We start from the raw sequence: 15050 nt of genomic DNA, 5'->3' as shown, positions 1-15050 counted from the left end.
AGCTGCTCAGTGATAATTTTCAGAAGTTATTGTGCAGCTACTGTTGTTCTACTTGACAGAAGATTGTGTACACACATTTCTTGTCAGAAAGCATGCTTTTATTCAAAAGAATTTCAGAAGAGAGAAAAAAATGCATCCAGTGAATGGCATTGGTAAAATAAAAGAAAAAACTTACAATACCATTAGTTTTTTATGCCTAGATGCTGGTTAAACAGCAAATATAAAGGGAGAAAGTCAAGTTTGTGTACGGCTTTTCAGTATTTTATCAGTAATTTTAAATACAGTACAAAAGTCGTTTTTAGGCTATTATCTTCACAGTTATTTTTTTTTAATATCTCCATATCACTCCTCTGAGATGTATTTGAATTGTATTTGATTGTATTTAAAACATCAATAAAGGGAATTTTAATGGCTGAGATAAATAGCAATGTAATGTAGTTTAAAGCAATGGAGGACAAAAGGCTGAACTCCTAAGAAAAGTTAATTCTACATTTACAGGGGTGAAACCAATTAATTTGTAATTGAGCTTCCACAAGTAGGAGTCCAAACTAGAGGTGATCTTTATTTAAGTCATTAGTTGAACAGAATCATTCATCTGAGTCGTTATCATAGATGTCTGAAATAGAAAAAAATGCAAAAAATATTAGTATTGTGTACTTTGACTCAAGGAGAAAGTTATTAATTGTAATTGAATGTAGCTACTGTATTGTTTGAAATGTTCAACATACCCTCAGCAACATTGTCATAAATCTCTCCTTCGCTGTAAGTTAAAAAAAAGAAAAACAATACATTTAAAAATCGAGACATCAGATATAAATTACTGTTTGCATGTAGATATGAAATAGAGTAGTAGTATGGTACAGACAAGCTATCAAGTAATTAATTTGCTAATTACGAAAGTGCAACCTTTGTGGTGATAGAACAGTGCTTAGCAGGATGGTCAGATCAGAGGATTTTCAGCAAAGGGTTGACCTGGATACATTTCTTTTTAATATGAAAGGCTGGCTTTTTTAAAAGGGTGCGATTTTTCAATTAAATTTTTAAGCAGCTATTCTCATAGAGGTATTTCCTTAAAAAAATGAAGTACTTCCTTGGTTTTTCTAACTGAACACCAGAAATAAAGAATAAAAAAAACCCAGTATGCCCTTGAAATTCTTTCTGTTTCTGTACTTGGCAATTCCATAATTTTGGAGGTGCTTCTTTTTAGGTAATGAATTTAGGTAATGTCTATAAAAAATACATGCTTTATGAACAGGAATTTTCACAATATTTCACTTAGATATGTGAAGAAGCCCATGGAAGTCAATAAGGCTTTGTGTATATATATATATATATATATATTAAAAATTCAAATGTGTGTGTAAGTATTTGGATGCCTCTCCATTCTAAATGTGACAATTATAAATGTGACATCTGATTTGATATATAAGAGTCTCATATAAAGCCTGTTGAAGGAAATGGAAAGGCTTTGTCTGACAAGAGTTTTGGAGTAGAACCGAAATGCTGAACTCCATGCAATTATTCAGAGTAACACTGGGCCAAATCTGCTCAATCGTCATAAGACTGAAATAAAATTAAACCTAAAGAAAATTTGATCAATTTTAGTTAAACATTTGAAAAGGACATCAATACACCTAATCACATTAACTTGCAGTTCACTAATAGATTCTAATACTAATAATGCTTAATTTATGTAATTTTTATGGTTTAATCAGAGTTTATGGTTATACAATGAGGAAAGAGGCCCTGGTAAATTTCCAGTGTGGATGCATGTGATTAATTCTTGAGAAATTATAACTTCATAAAAATAACTCAATTTTCCAGACTAGAATGACAGACTAAAATAATTACATTTCATTTTTTTTTTAACAGAGTTTAGAAAAAAATTGAGTGCTATAACAATTTTTTCAAAAAGATCACTTTATACTTACTTTTGAACTAAATTGCTTCTCAAGACATAGCCATCTGTAAAAGTAAAATATGTATGCATCTAAGTTAAATTTAAATACTTATTACTTCTGTTGCTAGCACTAGTGAAATGCCTTATTTCTCTTTTATATAATTCAGACAGAAAAACATAATAGATGGATAACAATGTAAAATGGATACATACTTGATGAAGCTTTTACTATATCCAGTGTTTTAGTTATTCTTATTTGCCTGTTTAGTATAACATGGTGTCTTAGATAGGAAATCAGAATACTGTAGTAGCTGTGAGATCAGTTAGGTATCTACTGTTCTGGATACTTTACATATTCATAAAATGTTGTTTATCTTATTTCCTCCTTCACAATAATTTTTATTTTCTGATACACAAGACATGAAAGTATTTTTTCTTTTTTTTTAAATACACGGTGATGTCCAGCTAAAGAATCTCATATTTTTTGTTAAGGCTTTTTTACGTCCGAACCCTAATTCTATTCTATCTGAAATTGTCCTTTCTAAGATCTGGAAATATACTAGTAGGGGGAACCATGCCTTGTAAATGCATGTCAGATACAATAAGCTAGAACTGTTCCCAAAAGCTGATAAATTATTAGAGTCTTTAACTGGCAAGTGTTTTAATATATAAAAATATCCTATGCTTCCTATATGGAAAATTGGAAAAGCTATCCAAAAGGACTAATACCCCAAATAATGCAAGTAGTAATGAAAAACTTTTATTTAACAACAGTTTTTTGTTTGTGGGGTTTTTTTAAGGCAAGCCCCTCTTAGAACACAATAATAAGCAGCTTTTCTTCAAAAACAAACATTTGTATAATTCACTTTAACTTGGCATATTTCCGTCTTAAAATAGATCGATATCAGATGTTATATAAATCTCAAAGTACGTAAGGGGTTTTTTTCTAGAATATGCTATATATAGTGGATTAGTGATTTGACCTGTAAAAGCCATAATACATTTACAAACATGGGATTTTAAAAGAAAACTTCTGTCTTGTGCTAGAGCTGAAGTTGCCTAAAAAAGCATTAATTTTGCGTGATAATATTTTATTTTACACTTACCTACATTAGCTACTATTTAAGACTTAACAATTACATGAATTAAAAAACAGTTATCTGCTTTTAATATTTGATTGCTGCTATATAGGATAAAATTTGCTTGATTTGCCTGTATTTCTATCTTTGGTGTCATGAAGATTTGATACATACATGAATTCTTCTGTAACATTTGCCTACTAAAACTGTTGAGCTGCAAGTAATCTTCAAAAGTCAAAGAATCCAGTGCTCCAAATTTTCAGTCACCTGCGTATTGTCTCAGGCTGAATGCCAGCTGGAACCCATTGAAGAAGCTCTGTCTAATCAGGATTTTTTTAGCCTGGTTGTCCTTCCCCAGATTTTATTATCTGGGATAAAGTAATGGAAATGGATTAATTTTATTTATTTTTTTTAAAGATGTCATCTTTTTAAAGTTCTCTTTAGGACAGTCCAATAATTTCCATTACTTCTGAAGTCTCCAGGGAGTAATTTAAAATGATTTGGCTAAATCATTCTAATCTTCTGAAATACACCAAAGCAAAGCTTCTTCACTCACCATCATGACATACAAACCCAGTGTGCTTGCAAGTCATGTGCATGTGACTGTGCTTAGATCATGGCAAAGCACAATCTAAGTTTTGATGGTCCCTGGCCCTCAAATAGGTGAGAAATACAGCTCCTGCTTATCTCACAGCCTTTCAGAGTTACTAATCCCAAGTTATATGTCCAAAGTTTCAGTTTCTAACTAGTTCATTAATTTTTATAGGGCTTCCAAATAGGGAACAAGCCAGCAGGTCAGCACACTCTGTGTTAATTACTTTGCACCACTGAAAGCTATGACACATCATGCCAGCTGCTCATTTGCATCATAAAGGAAGCTCAGAGAGGACAAAAACTTTCAGGCAATGAAATCCATTTATAGCCTAATGTTTAAGCAAAATCTATGAACCTGAATTAAAAGTTTTTGTGTATTTAAAGATGTATGTGTTCAGACTAAGAAGGAATTTAAAAGGGTAAATGAAAATCGGTTCTTTGTTTCACTTTTGACATTTCAAATAATTTAATAACAAAATAAGTGATAGCAGAATGTCTTCCTAAGATCATCAGCCCTTGCTTGAAAAGGTGTAAACACATTACAGTATACTTTGCAATTCTTTTTTAACTGTTGGAAGAGGCTTGAAGCAATGGAAGTGCTTCAGAAGTTAATGATTAAATCAAAGAATTCATGTGCAAGAAAGTAACAAAGTCATCTCTAATTGCTGATTTTCAGTCTATCTGGCCTTCTGAAGGTAAAATCATAGCTTTAAGATCTGAGGAACTCGATCAATCACAGCAAATAACCAAAACTGTCATGCATTTACTGAAGTAGAATTCAAACTTTGCTAACTAATGTGGAAATTGACAGAGATCTCTTCAGAGGTTTCCAGGGAGGATATTTTTATTTGTTTTGCTCTTTTATGCATAGCAAAGCATAGCTCCTGTCATTATTTGAAAGGCTTTGAAGACTACGAGAGGAAAACAGCCAACATGAACTACTTTCTACTTTTTTATTTGCTTGGTTCAAAAAATGGAGCTTTGAAAGCTGTTTTTTTGGGAAGTGGCTCTACTAGTGAAATCCATATTTTGAAAAACATATGTGTGTTATGCAAGAAATTCTTCCTCACCCTGCAGGCCTGCCAGGAAGAAGGCTGTACTCCAAACTGTAAGAGTTGAGTATAGAGGGGAAAAAAATATTAGGAAAGTGCTTGAATCCCCTTCAGAGGTTTATAGCATTGGACTCTCTTCGACATAGGTCAGAAGTAAAAAGTAAAAATGAGTGAGAAAATGTTACTTATTCAAAGGATACTTTGAACCTAGGCTGTTCCAGCACAAAATGAATTTTCGTTAGGAGATTTGAAAAGTATTGTAACAGAAGTTCATTAAGAAATCGAAACCATCAGGAGATGGTCCAGAATTCTTCAAAAATGCAAAAACTTTTGCCAATGCAAACCGTAGCCAAAGGTTTCAAAGAAACACTGGAAGGCCTCTTGCAGCTCCCAGAACAAGTAGACACGCCAACAAGGACATATGCCTTGGATCAGCTAGAGTTTAGGGGGAAGACTCCTAAGCAATATTCCTCCCAGCCAGTTGAAAAGATTAAACTGCATCTCTTGCAACCAAAAGTAAGAATATTGTTACTGATTTTCTCTTGGCTGTAATCAATGAGGAAGTGCTATCCAAAGGTGCAGCGAGGACTTTACTTTTAGTAGACTCTGTGGGGTATCATAGCTATACTCCTTTTGGCAAAGAGGGAGAGACAGAAGCAACAGAAACATCTGCTGATCCTAGTTGATGCAAAGCAAAATTTCTGTAATCAAGTTGTCTATTTTTCTCGTATTCGTATATCTTGCTCCTTGGAGTGTTTTAGTTCTTTTTAAGGCAAACTACTCTTAAAACATGATAATGAAATAAAAACAATCTGCCTCCTGCCAACTACCAGACAAGGTAAAAGACAGATACTAGATTCTACTTGAATATGTTGTGGAAGAGAGTTTTCGCATATTCCAACTCAATCATTCTTTGATAATTTGATATGTGCTGCAGTTTTTTCATAAAACTTACATTCTCCTTTTTTATTGCGGCACAGGAGTTTGTTGTCATCCGTACTTTCTATAATATCAAGAGACTCTCCTGGTTTAATATGCAATTCTTTAGATCCCCATCTTTTTTTAGGCAAATTCTGAACCACAGTAGTAGAAAAAAGAACTTTTATTTTACCTACAAACTGAAAAAAAAGAAAAATACTGGTTAAAAATCATTAATGTACAGCTTGTGCTCATGCATTTTTTACTAAATTTTCTAAAATTAGGCAAATAATAGTATATGCTATGTAGTATGGGCCCACGCTTGCAGATGCTCAGACCACTATTATTACAAGTATTATTTCAAAGGATTAAGGGACGCAAATGAGAGCATACCATATAGATACTTTAGTTTTTATATTTTGTGAAAAAAACTTACTTTGAACAAAACTTACTTTGAATTTTTTCCGGAATTCTTTCTCTTTTCTTTCCATCTGTTCATGCTTTTGTACATCTTTTTCATCTGATTTCCTTTTTCCAAAGCTTACTACTTTTGATGAACTAAAGCAAGAGGTTACAGACAAAACCAAATCAGCAACACATCTGAGGTATTGGAAAGCTTTCTGATAATTTTGGTGAAAATGCATTTTCCTTCATGTGTCTTTATCATGATTTTGTTGCTCTGTAAAAATAGTGCAGGTAATACAATACAGATTTTATTTCAAAATTAATAAAAAAACTGGGGTTGTCTTTCGTGTTTTTCTCTGATGTTAATGTATCTATCACATAAGCGAATATTGAGGTATTGAGTATTCAAGTACTGAGTATTTAAGTATCTGTCTGCTACAGCACTTTAGAATTTCTCAGCAAGGAGCAATTTTTATGAAATCTGTGTATCTTTTGGCAATAAGCTGAATAACAGTGTATTTCACTGTGGAGGCAGCTGGAACATCTTAGCCTTACATATGTTAGTCCTATATGGCCATAAAAAACCTTGCTGCACCAGAGAATCTGCATTACATAACCCATTTCAGGTTCTGTTGTTTTTTTTCCACATCCCTGATAGTGTTGACTTCTGCCAAGAAGCATGGAAGTGTTTCATGCCCTAACTGTCCTTTCTGATGCTGTATATGGGACTGTAAAGTCTGATTCTCCTTTTTGATCCTTGCTGATTTCTGTAGGAGTTGTGGATGACAGTTTCATTAGTGATGAATGTTTGTGTGTGTGAACTAATCTAGACTTAGGTTAGAAGGGCCACATATTTTCCTTTGGATAAGAGCTCTCTCTGTTTTAACGTCTCCAGACTAGATTATCGTAGTCCACTCTGTTGCTCCACCTGAGTGGAGTAAGTGACACCAGAATGCATCATTTTGCAGTCATCATCACAGATGCATCTGTGCTCATAACATGTCTGTGCTTCAGAGATGACCACAATTTTCTGATCCAGGATAAAAGTCTTCCTAGCTGAACTTTACACCTCCAGATGCGTTTCCTACTTATAACACAGAGCCCTGTCTCCCTTTCTCTTAAAATACTGTAGCAGCTGAGATCAAGTATGTATCCCAGCAGTCCCCAAATTTTGATAGAAGAACTATGTGCAGAGAATCTACATTGAAAAATACCTTTAGGCCATGCATCCATTTCTACCTCTTACTTTTTCTATGGTCTAATTATTGTTCCAATCTGAAATGGAGGAAAGAGCATTCAACTGCCATGTGGTTTTTGAGAACTACAAAACCTGACAACACTAAATAAAGCAGACATTAACAGCAGTCTGCCTCTAGTAAATACTTTAAAAATGTCTCTCAATGTGTTAGATTTCTAATCATAATATTTCCACTTACATATCATCAAGCGGCGGTGCAGGGAAGTCCGAAGAATCCACGTCATCGTACACATCCTCTCCACAATCTGAAATAATAGTGTTTAGGAGAATGAAATGTTATTATGTGAAACTTGAGAAGTGAATACACTGTGTTACAGTCTATGGTATTTTACTGAAGTTGACAAGAAAATAAGGCAAGTACTGTAGCCATTTACTGTCAATAGTAACTGTGGATTCTCTGTTTAGCACGATCTACTGTGCAACACCACCCAATCTTTTCAGATTAAGACTCTTTAATAGCAATAACCAGTAGTCACTGAAATTTTAATCTTCTGAAGTTTAAGCAAGTTTTAGCACATGATGGGTAATGCAATAGCCTTTAATCTTCACTTTAATTAATCCATGTCCCACTATAGTGCATCAAAATATATTTTTGGAATTTGATTTTAACATATATTCAAGGACTTGTATAGCACTCTTGTCAATCTAACATTGCTTAAAAGTGGATATGAATCACGTGTATGTTAGTTTTTAGGCCATATCGCAACACCAAAGCAACGAAAAAAATCTTAGCCCAGGAATAATCTTTGAACCACATTCAGTGTATTTGTAGAGAGTAAGCAATTCTTCAACTCATCAAATCACTGCCTAGAGAAATCAGTAGGTTATAAAAGGTTTAGAACTCAGTTCTAGAAACAGCCTCAAAAATTGGAAGAAGTTGCTTTTTATTCCATGGCTGAGCCAATGGTTATGAGTTATATATCATTTTACAGGGATACTGCAAGTGATAAAAGTAACAACAAGCACCTTTTTTTACTTTTGAAGTCTTTTACTGAGTGCTTCTTTCCAAGCATATCTGTTCAAATTAAGTTCCAATAAAATGAACTAGTGTAAATCTCAGATAGAAAAATCACATTAAATGTATCAAATTGTTTTCTAGAGAGTTTGCAATGTATATGTATCACCTTGTCTGTAGCCAATAAGTCACAATATTTGAAATTTGTTTACTAGAACTGGGTAAGCAATAGGAAATCCTGTTTCCTTCCTTGGATGTATTTTTGTGACTAGAATGATACAGAGCAGCGTATACAGAAAAAAGGATCAGGAATCAATAGAGAGACTGAACAATAGACTATTAATTACCTTTTTCAGACGGCTTTGTTGAAGAAGATGTGCTGGGGGGGGATGTGAAAGAGAGTTTATTAAGTATTTATAACATATTCATAGGCTTTTTTGTAACCTAAATAATCTAAAAAATTGCGACACCAGGGCTCCAAATATTCTCCAGAAATTTTGAGGTGCCACTGACACCACCAATGCTTTGAGACTAAATGTATTTTTACCACTGAATCAAAGTAAACTTTTTCAGAACTGAATGACTGAGGCAGATGGTAAAAACAGCAGTTGCTGATCTAAACTGTAGGTAAGATGAGTAGAAGACAATCTTTGCATTTTTCTGTTTGGCATATTATTCCTAAAATTTGGATTAATGGGTCTAGATTTACCAGTTTATCTCAGGTACGTTGTACTGGTAAGCAAAGTACATTTTAACTGAGGATACAGCAAATTTGCATCACCAGAGTGGCACAAGCTGATGGATTATTTTGGTGCTCTTCACCGAAAAGAAAATTTGGCGTATTTTAGTTACCAGACTTTTGCAAAAAGTACGGCTTGTTAAGAGAATAATTATGCAGGTGAAAAGAAAGCTCAGTGTTTTTGCAGAAAAGTATCATCCTGAGCTGCAATTTTATGCATGATTCATTAGGCTGCTGTGAGGACATGTTAGTAGCATATGATCAATGCTTTATTAGAATTGGTTAATGTGCACTGTGATTTCCTGGCAGACTCTTACAATAAATTTCCATTATCTTCTGCCTCATTGACTTTGGTTGTTTTTTCTCGTATACTTTTCTTTTTGTCATCTTTGACCTTTAGCCTCTTCAAGATTCCCCAGGACCAGATACCATTCTTATCTTCATCCTGTGATACAGACCTTTGGAGTATGCATGCGATTATCACAATGTCAAATGTAATGTTCTTTTTAAAAGGCCCAGTTTAAATTCTCCATTGGTGCACATAATTATCATTAATGCCAACAATGTATATATATCATGAAGTGAGGTCACTTACCCAAATGGTAAAATGCTAAACTAGAAATATGTATGTTATGTTACTTGTAGATACTGAGTTATATTTGTAGTATATATATTAATCTAGTGGCTTACTGTTTTCATGCTGTTACTTAGCTAGCTAGCAATTAAGTTTGTTATTTTCATTTCAGACCTATTCTGTCTACTTGGGGATTTGGAGATTTTCATGACTGCAACTGCTTTTGCTGACTTACTAAAATTAATTACAGAACAAAATTTCTCCAAAAGACAGAAGAACCTTTTTAGTTTAGCTTCACAAATTCATACTGATATATACCCAGTTGCTGATCATCCTAATACTTGCTGATTATTACATCTAATTAAAAAATACTAAAACCTGAAAACATTCTGTTAAAGTAGAAAATTATTTAAATTATGTAAAAACTTACCTTGCTATGGGATCTCCATCATCAATTTCATCGTAAATATCTTGATTAGAAGGAGGAGGAGGTGGGAACACATCTTTAACAGATGAAACAATGAATTAATGCAAATATATTTAATGCTGCAGAATAGGGTATTCATTACAGGCCTCTTAACTATATTAGACGTGCGTGCAGTTTAGGCAATATCCTTGTAAATGGAATATTTCTGTAAACCAGCACAGTCTGTTTATTAAAACAGTGATTTAGACATATCTCAGTTGGGAATGCCATCCACACAATTTTAATGTGGCACTGCCAATCACAAGAGCATGGATACTGAATACATATGCTTCTACACTGTAGTCAATGAAATTCTAAATGGCTGATTCGACCCAGACACTAGGATGACTTTTAAATTTTCATGTGTGACTCAAGTGATAACTGAAGATGCCAGACCAATACTCTTAGTAAGGGACATCTTGTCTTCATCCATGGAAGTCAGAGATAAGTGCAATGTAAGCTACCCATTTTGGCCTCAGTTTTGACCTTTGGGCCCCACCTCCTTCAGTGCAGAGTTAGCTCCGTTTGCATGTGCAATTCCAGCCACCGGTCAGAGTAATCACTGAAATCTGTACTTAGCTGGCAGCAACTCCGTTCAGTACTGCCAGGGGATGCTTCTGCCATGACCAGTATCTAAACTCTAAGCTGAGAAGATGACCTGTGCTCTTGTGATCAACAGAGAATGTTATATAGGCTACCAAAGGGGAAACTGAGTTCGAATGTGTGTTCTTGACTGCGTGGAGCTGCTGCATCTGGGACTCCAGCGTATTACTGTAACTGAAGTTGCCCTTATCTCTGTTAGCAAAATGCATCTTTATTTGGTAGTATTTCTGGCTTTTTCAGAACCAGATTTCTCCCATGCAGAAACCCTTGCTCATCTTAGTATTTTGACAGCTCTATCTGTGCTGTTTTGTGGGATGATTTACCTTCACACACACACAAAAACTAAGTTCAGTCATCTGTCTTGCTAGTGATTCACAGTATCTGAAGACAAAACTTCTATCTCACTCAAGTTCCTGTAAGTGGTGGGGAAGGTAATTTGGCTACTATACTTCCTTGTTTGTTGCCCATTAGCAAACATTTAATATGCTTATGGGTAATTAGTGCATTATCTGGAAGCTGTGAAAAATAGACACTAACAACTCCCCCAAAATGTATATGTAGAACTTACTTCCTGTTCCGCTATTGTCAGAACCTAGGCTGGAAAAGCAAACAAAAGACATTTTAGAGAAGAGCAGTCATCCTTGAGCAAAAGAAAACATCATGATCACCCATCCCTTTTTCAGTTATTAATTCTAAAACTTTCGGCCTTAACACTCATGTTCATGTCAGCTGAACATTACAAGTTCTGCACTGGAAGCTCAGACACATGCTTGTGTTTTCTATGTGGGGAATAACTAAATGTGCCAGCTCTTCCTTTCTGTCTGCTTTCACCACACTCACATCAATTTCTTACAGTCAAATAAGTAGTTTGTATTCTTACTAATGCCAAAGAAAATGTGTAGTCTAGTTCAGACATGAACTAGCTCCTAGATGAAGAAAAATTGACTCTTAGTAGGTTCTGGTAAAGCAGGAAAAATGCTTCATTTTTTTTGCTTTTCTCCCAGGAAATAATTAGTTACAAATCATAAAAGAGTGCTTTAATACATCACTCAAAAGAATTGAAAGGGGAATAAGAGGGTTATCAGTACAATCCTTAGTATTTTATAAGTAAAGCTGTGAAGCAAATTCTTTATTTTCACAAATCAATGCAGATATTTCAAGCCAGTGAAGGTGCACTTTTTCATATAAGCAGAATATTGGGTCCTAATTGTTAGCAATTGTTAGCAATTTCCAATGAAGTGTCATTTTCAATGAAATGCAAATTGATGTCTACAGCTATAATGATTTACTATATTTAGAATATATTTTATATTCTTGCTCATATCTTTAAACTAAAGTACAAAATATGCCTTTGGGTCATATGATAATTTATGTCGGAACTGACCTCAGGGGGTCATGTAGTCTAACTTGATGGGAATAAAAATATAATCCAACTGAACACTAGAGAATGCATCCAGACCCTTTAGATTCATCCCTTATGAGAGATCTTCTTGAAATGAAATGTTAAACAGATTAATTTATTGCTCAACCAGCTTTCATTGGGTACAATTTAAACCTCTAACTGCATGTTTCTAACATTTCAAAGTTTCCGTGTTAGCCCAGTGTTCTAATAGTAGTTGAAAAAACCCTGAATGGTTCACAGTAGCTGAGATTACTTCCAAGTTAGAGTCTTATTTAAAACCATACATCGAACCAAGTTATTTGTCAAACTTTTGCGCCAAGAACTCCTGAAATACGACAGTCGTGATCACTTATTAATTTTTGAATATTAACAATACTGCTGATAATGAGCTAATACTATTTGGTCAAGAGATTTTTTTTTAGAATGGCATTCTTACAGTGGTTTCAAAACGTGTTGATGTATGTCAGACCTTCCAATAATTCATACTCAAGAACTTAACAGAATGCTATTAATCACTAGAGAAGATAAAAATGTCAAAATACAGCTTAAAAGATTTAATGAATCTGAGCAAATAATTCATCCTTCCAAGTTCCTTGGAATACACTATTATTTTAGTACACAACAGTGTCAGTATTATTGTTTGCTTTTACATTCAACAGATTTTCTAAATACCTTGCCTTGAGATGGTTAATTGTGATTCTTGCCATAGTGAGAAGGATTGGCCAAAGATACTTTTACAATGAAGTAACTATTGCTGAGATTACCTAAAATGTAGAACTAACTCATGTCTCCTGGCTAGGTCATGATGCCATGAGGTCAATGTGCAGGGAGGAAAACTGATATGGAGCAAGCTGGCAAAGTATCAGATTTGTTGCTTAAGAATGCCAGCCTGAAGGCAAGACTTTTCCAAGTGCTGTTTCTGGAGCTCAATGGGAATGTTCTATCAACTGAGGATCAGCTGCACTCAGCAGCCAGCCAGCTTCAGTCCTTTTAATCCTAGGCAGGCCTACAAAGTTAAGAAGCCTCATGGGAAGCAGTGAAATCAGGGGTAATGGCTGTTTCAAGATGGTTGTCCTACATATGGAAATTCTTTGCAGCTGTATGTAAATCCCTTGTCCCAGGCTATGTGTTTCTGCACATCTGGACACGTAGTGGAGTTTGAGCACTGGTTTGTTGCATCACATTTCAGAAGCAGGCTTTTATGTGAGGTCTGGTAACGGAGGGTACCACTGTCATACTAGGTTATGTGATAGCTTTGACTCCTGTCACAAGGTCACTAGGGTATTTCCCAGCCTGCAAATCTGATCTGCTGCTGGAGGTGGCACTTAGAGAAGTGTACTAAGAAGATCTTAACTGCGGATCTGTTTGACATGAAAAAGATGACACGTTGAAGTAGAGAGTATGCAGTGGAGCACTGCATTGCAAATGCGTGTGAGACCATTCCATAGAGAAGAAGCTTCTGGTGAAGTCAAAAAAGTCAAAAAAAATCTCATACCCATCTCATGGAACTTGAGAGGGCTTGTTTTCAGGATTAAACTCATTAGCCACACTCTTTCCTGAAGGGCCATCCTAAGCTTGATTCCAGAAGTCCCTTCTCTTCAAAAGAAGACATATAGACTCAGACTGAGGCTCATGAAAGCAATGGGGGTGATCAGGAGTTCCCTCTTGCAGTGAATTGCTTTTAGAGTCTTTTATTTTTTCATGTTAGAAAAGGGACTACATGACTTCAAAAGACAGGATGAGAGAAGAGAGGGAATGAAGAGAATTGCACTTCCTGCATATGATTTGTAATCCTGTATGGTTTGCATTTCGTTCTCTTTTGGACTGCAATAGTGTAGGTCCTCTTCCAATAGTACAAATTCCTCCTGAATATGGGAGCTTACAGATGATGGATTCTAGAATTCATTTGTACTCCTCTAACCAGCTTACATGTTTCTTATACAAATGACTGTTCTGTGACAAGAGTTGGCTTTGTTGTTGTAAAACTTCCCCTGGCTAGGCTGACTGGGATGAATTATTTTTTTCTTTCCATGTATTCCTTATACATACCTCATCAAGCTCTCCTGCCCTCCAACATCATCATACACTTCCATGTCACTCTCTGAAAATTCCACATCGGCTCCAGTAGGTGCTCGTTGCTTTCTTTTTAAAGAGTCATAATCAATCTCTACCATGGTTGTTTTAATGTATCCATCTAAATGAATGAAAGCATTAGGCAGAGACAGTTTTAAAGGTCATGGTAAAGGGATGAGTTTAACAGAAGATTCAGAACTGAATTTTTTTTAATGAGTTTTCAAAACTTTCAAAGTGTCTCATTCCAAGCAACCTAAGTTTGACTCTTCATCTGTCAACACAAATACAAATCTCAGATCTGTCTCCCCACTAAACCTTCCTCAGGTGGTGCCAAGTTAACTTCACCCTTATTTGCTTCTCAGCTGCCAGCTCAGAATTTTCTGTGCAGACTCCTAGAATCATGAGGCAGACTCCATTTCTCAGCTAACCTTGGAGCCACTGCAGTCCTGCACATATTTTAGGTCATCAGAACAGTTGGCCTGAGATGAGGAACTCTGTAGCTCCTGAGGGGAATTTTAGACAGTCCTCTTAAAAATCATGCAAGTGTTTTTAATAATTTTGATTGATTTAATGGATCAGTCTTTTATAACCCAGGAGCCAGATCATCAATCCCTTTATCACTCTCACAGATCCACTGATGATACTTATACAATTAGAGAAACATCTTGGATTTCAGACAAAATAAATACTAAAAATCAGTTAGAAACTTTCCGTAGGAGTAGAAACAAGATAAAGACTTAGAATTGGTCCTTATAGTCTCTATTTCTATTTTAGGAACACCAATGTTATGATTAAGAGAAAGACAGGAAAAAATGCAATCCTTGTTACTTGCAGGGTGCCCAGTTCTGATGCTATTTGAAAGCTGACAGGGAATTGCTTCTCAGTGTGTCAATGAAGGTCCCAGCATATTGTGCCTGACTTATTTTAGTGCCTATAAATGTTACATCATGTTTTGCAATAACTTCATAGTATGAACTAAACCTTTCATGCTAGCTGAGCACAGGAGGGCGAGCTGTGATAATTACTTACTTT

At 35.2% G+C, this 15050-nt stretch overlaps 1 protein-coding gene across 7 annotated transcripts in view; it reads right to left on the bottom strand.

Annotated features, from left to right (window-relative positions):
- Nucleotides 1–260: 260 nt before the first annotated feature.
- Nucleotides 261–15050, bottom strand: part of FYB1 (FYN binding protein 1) — a 52729-nt gene continuing 37939 nt past the window's right edge. For 5 of the 7 annotated variants that reach the window (XM_027635385.1, XM_027635386.1, XM_027635388.1 and 2 more), the window contains 11 exons: nucleotides 13995–14139; nucleotides 11112–11140; nucleotides 9905–9977; nucleotides 9218–9358; nucleotides 8509–8540; nucleotides 7385–7451; nucleotides 5996–6101; nucleotides 5581–5743; nucleotides 1932–1965; nucleotides 729–760; nucleotides 261–616 (listed from right to left, as the gene is read on the bottom strand). In XM_027635385.1, coding sequence (XP_027491186.1) covers nucleotides 588–616; nucleotides 729–760; nucleotides 1932–1965; nucleotides 5581–5743; nucleotides 5996–6101; nucleotides 7385–7451; nucleotides 8509–8540; nucleotides 9218–9358; nucleotides 9905–9977; nucleotides 11112–11140; nucleotides 13995–14139 — 851 coding nt within the window. In that variant the 3' untranslated portion in view covers nucleotides 261–587. Of the gene's footprint in view, nucleotides 617–728; nucleotides 761–1931; nucleotides 1966–5580; nucleotides 5744–5995; nucleotides 6102–7384; nucleotides 7452–8508; nucleotides 8541–9217; nucleotides 9359–9904; nucleotides 9978–11111; nucleotides 11141–13994; nucleotides 14140–15050 lie in introns of those variants that run through there. The other 2 variants (XM_027635390.1, XM_027635391.1) reach the window with 2 other exon arrangements.

The sequence above is a fragment of the Corapipo altera genome, unplaced genomic scaffold, assembly GCF_003945725.1.
Source record: "Corapipo altera isolate COAL_440 unplaced genomic scaffold, ASM394572v1 61411, whole genome shotgun sequence".
Lineage (NCBI taxonomy): Eukaryota > Metazoa > Chordata > Aves > Passeriformes > Pipridae > Corapipo > Corapipo altera.
Note: the sequence above shows the minus strand (reverse complement) of the source record. Positions and strands in the feature narration are given on the sequence as shown.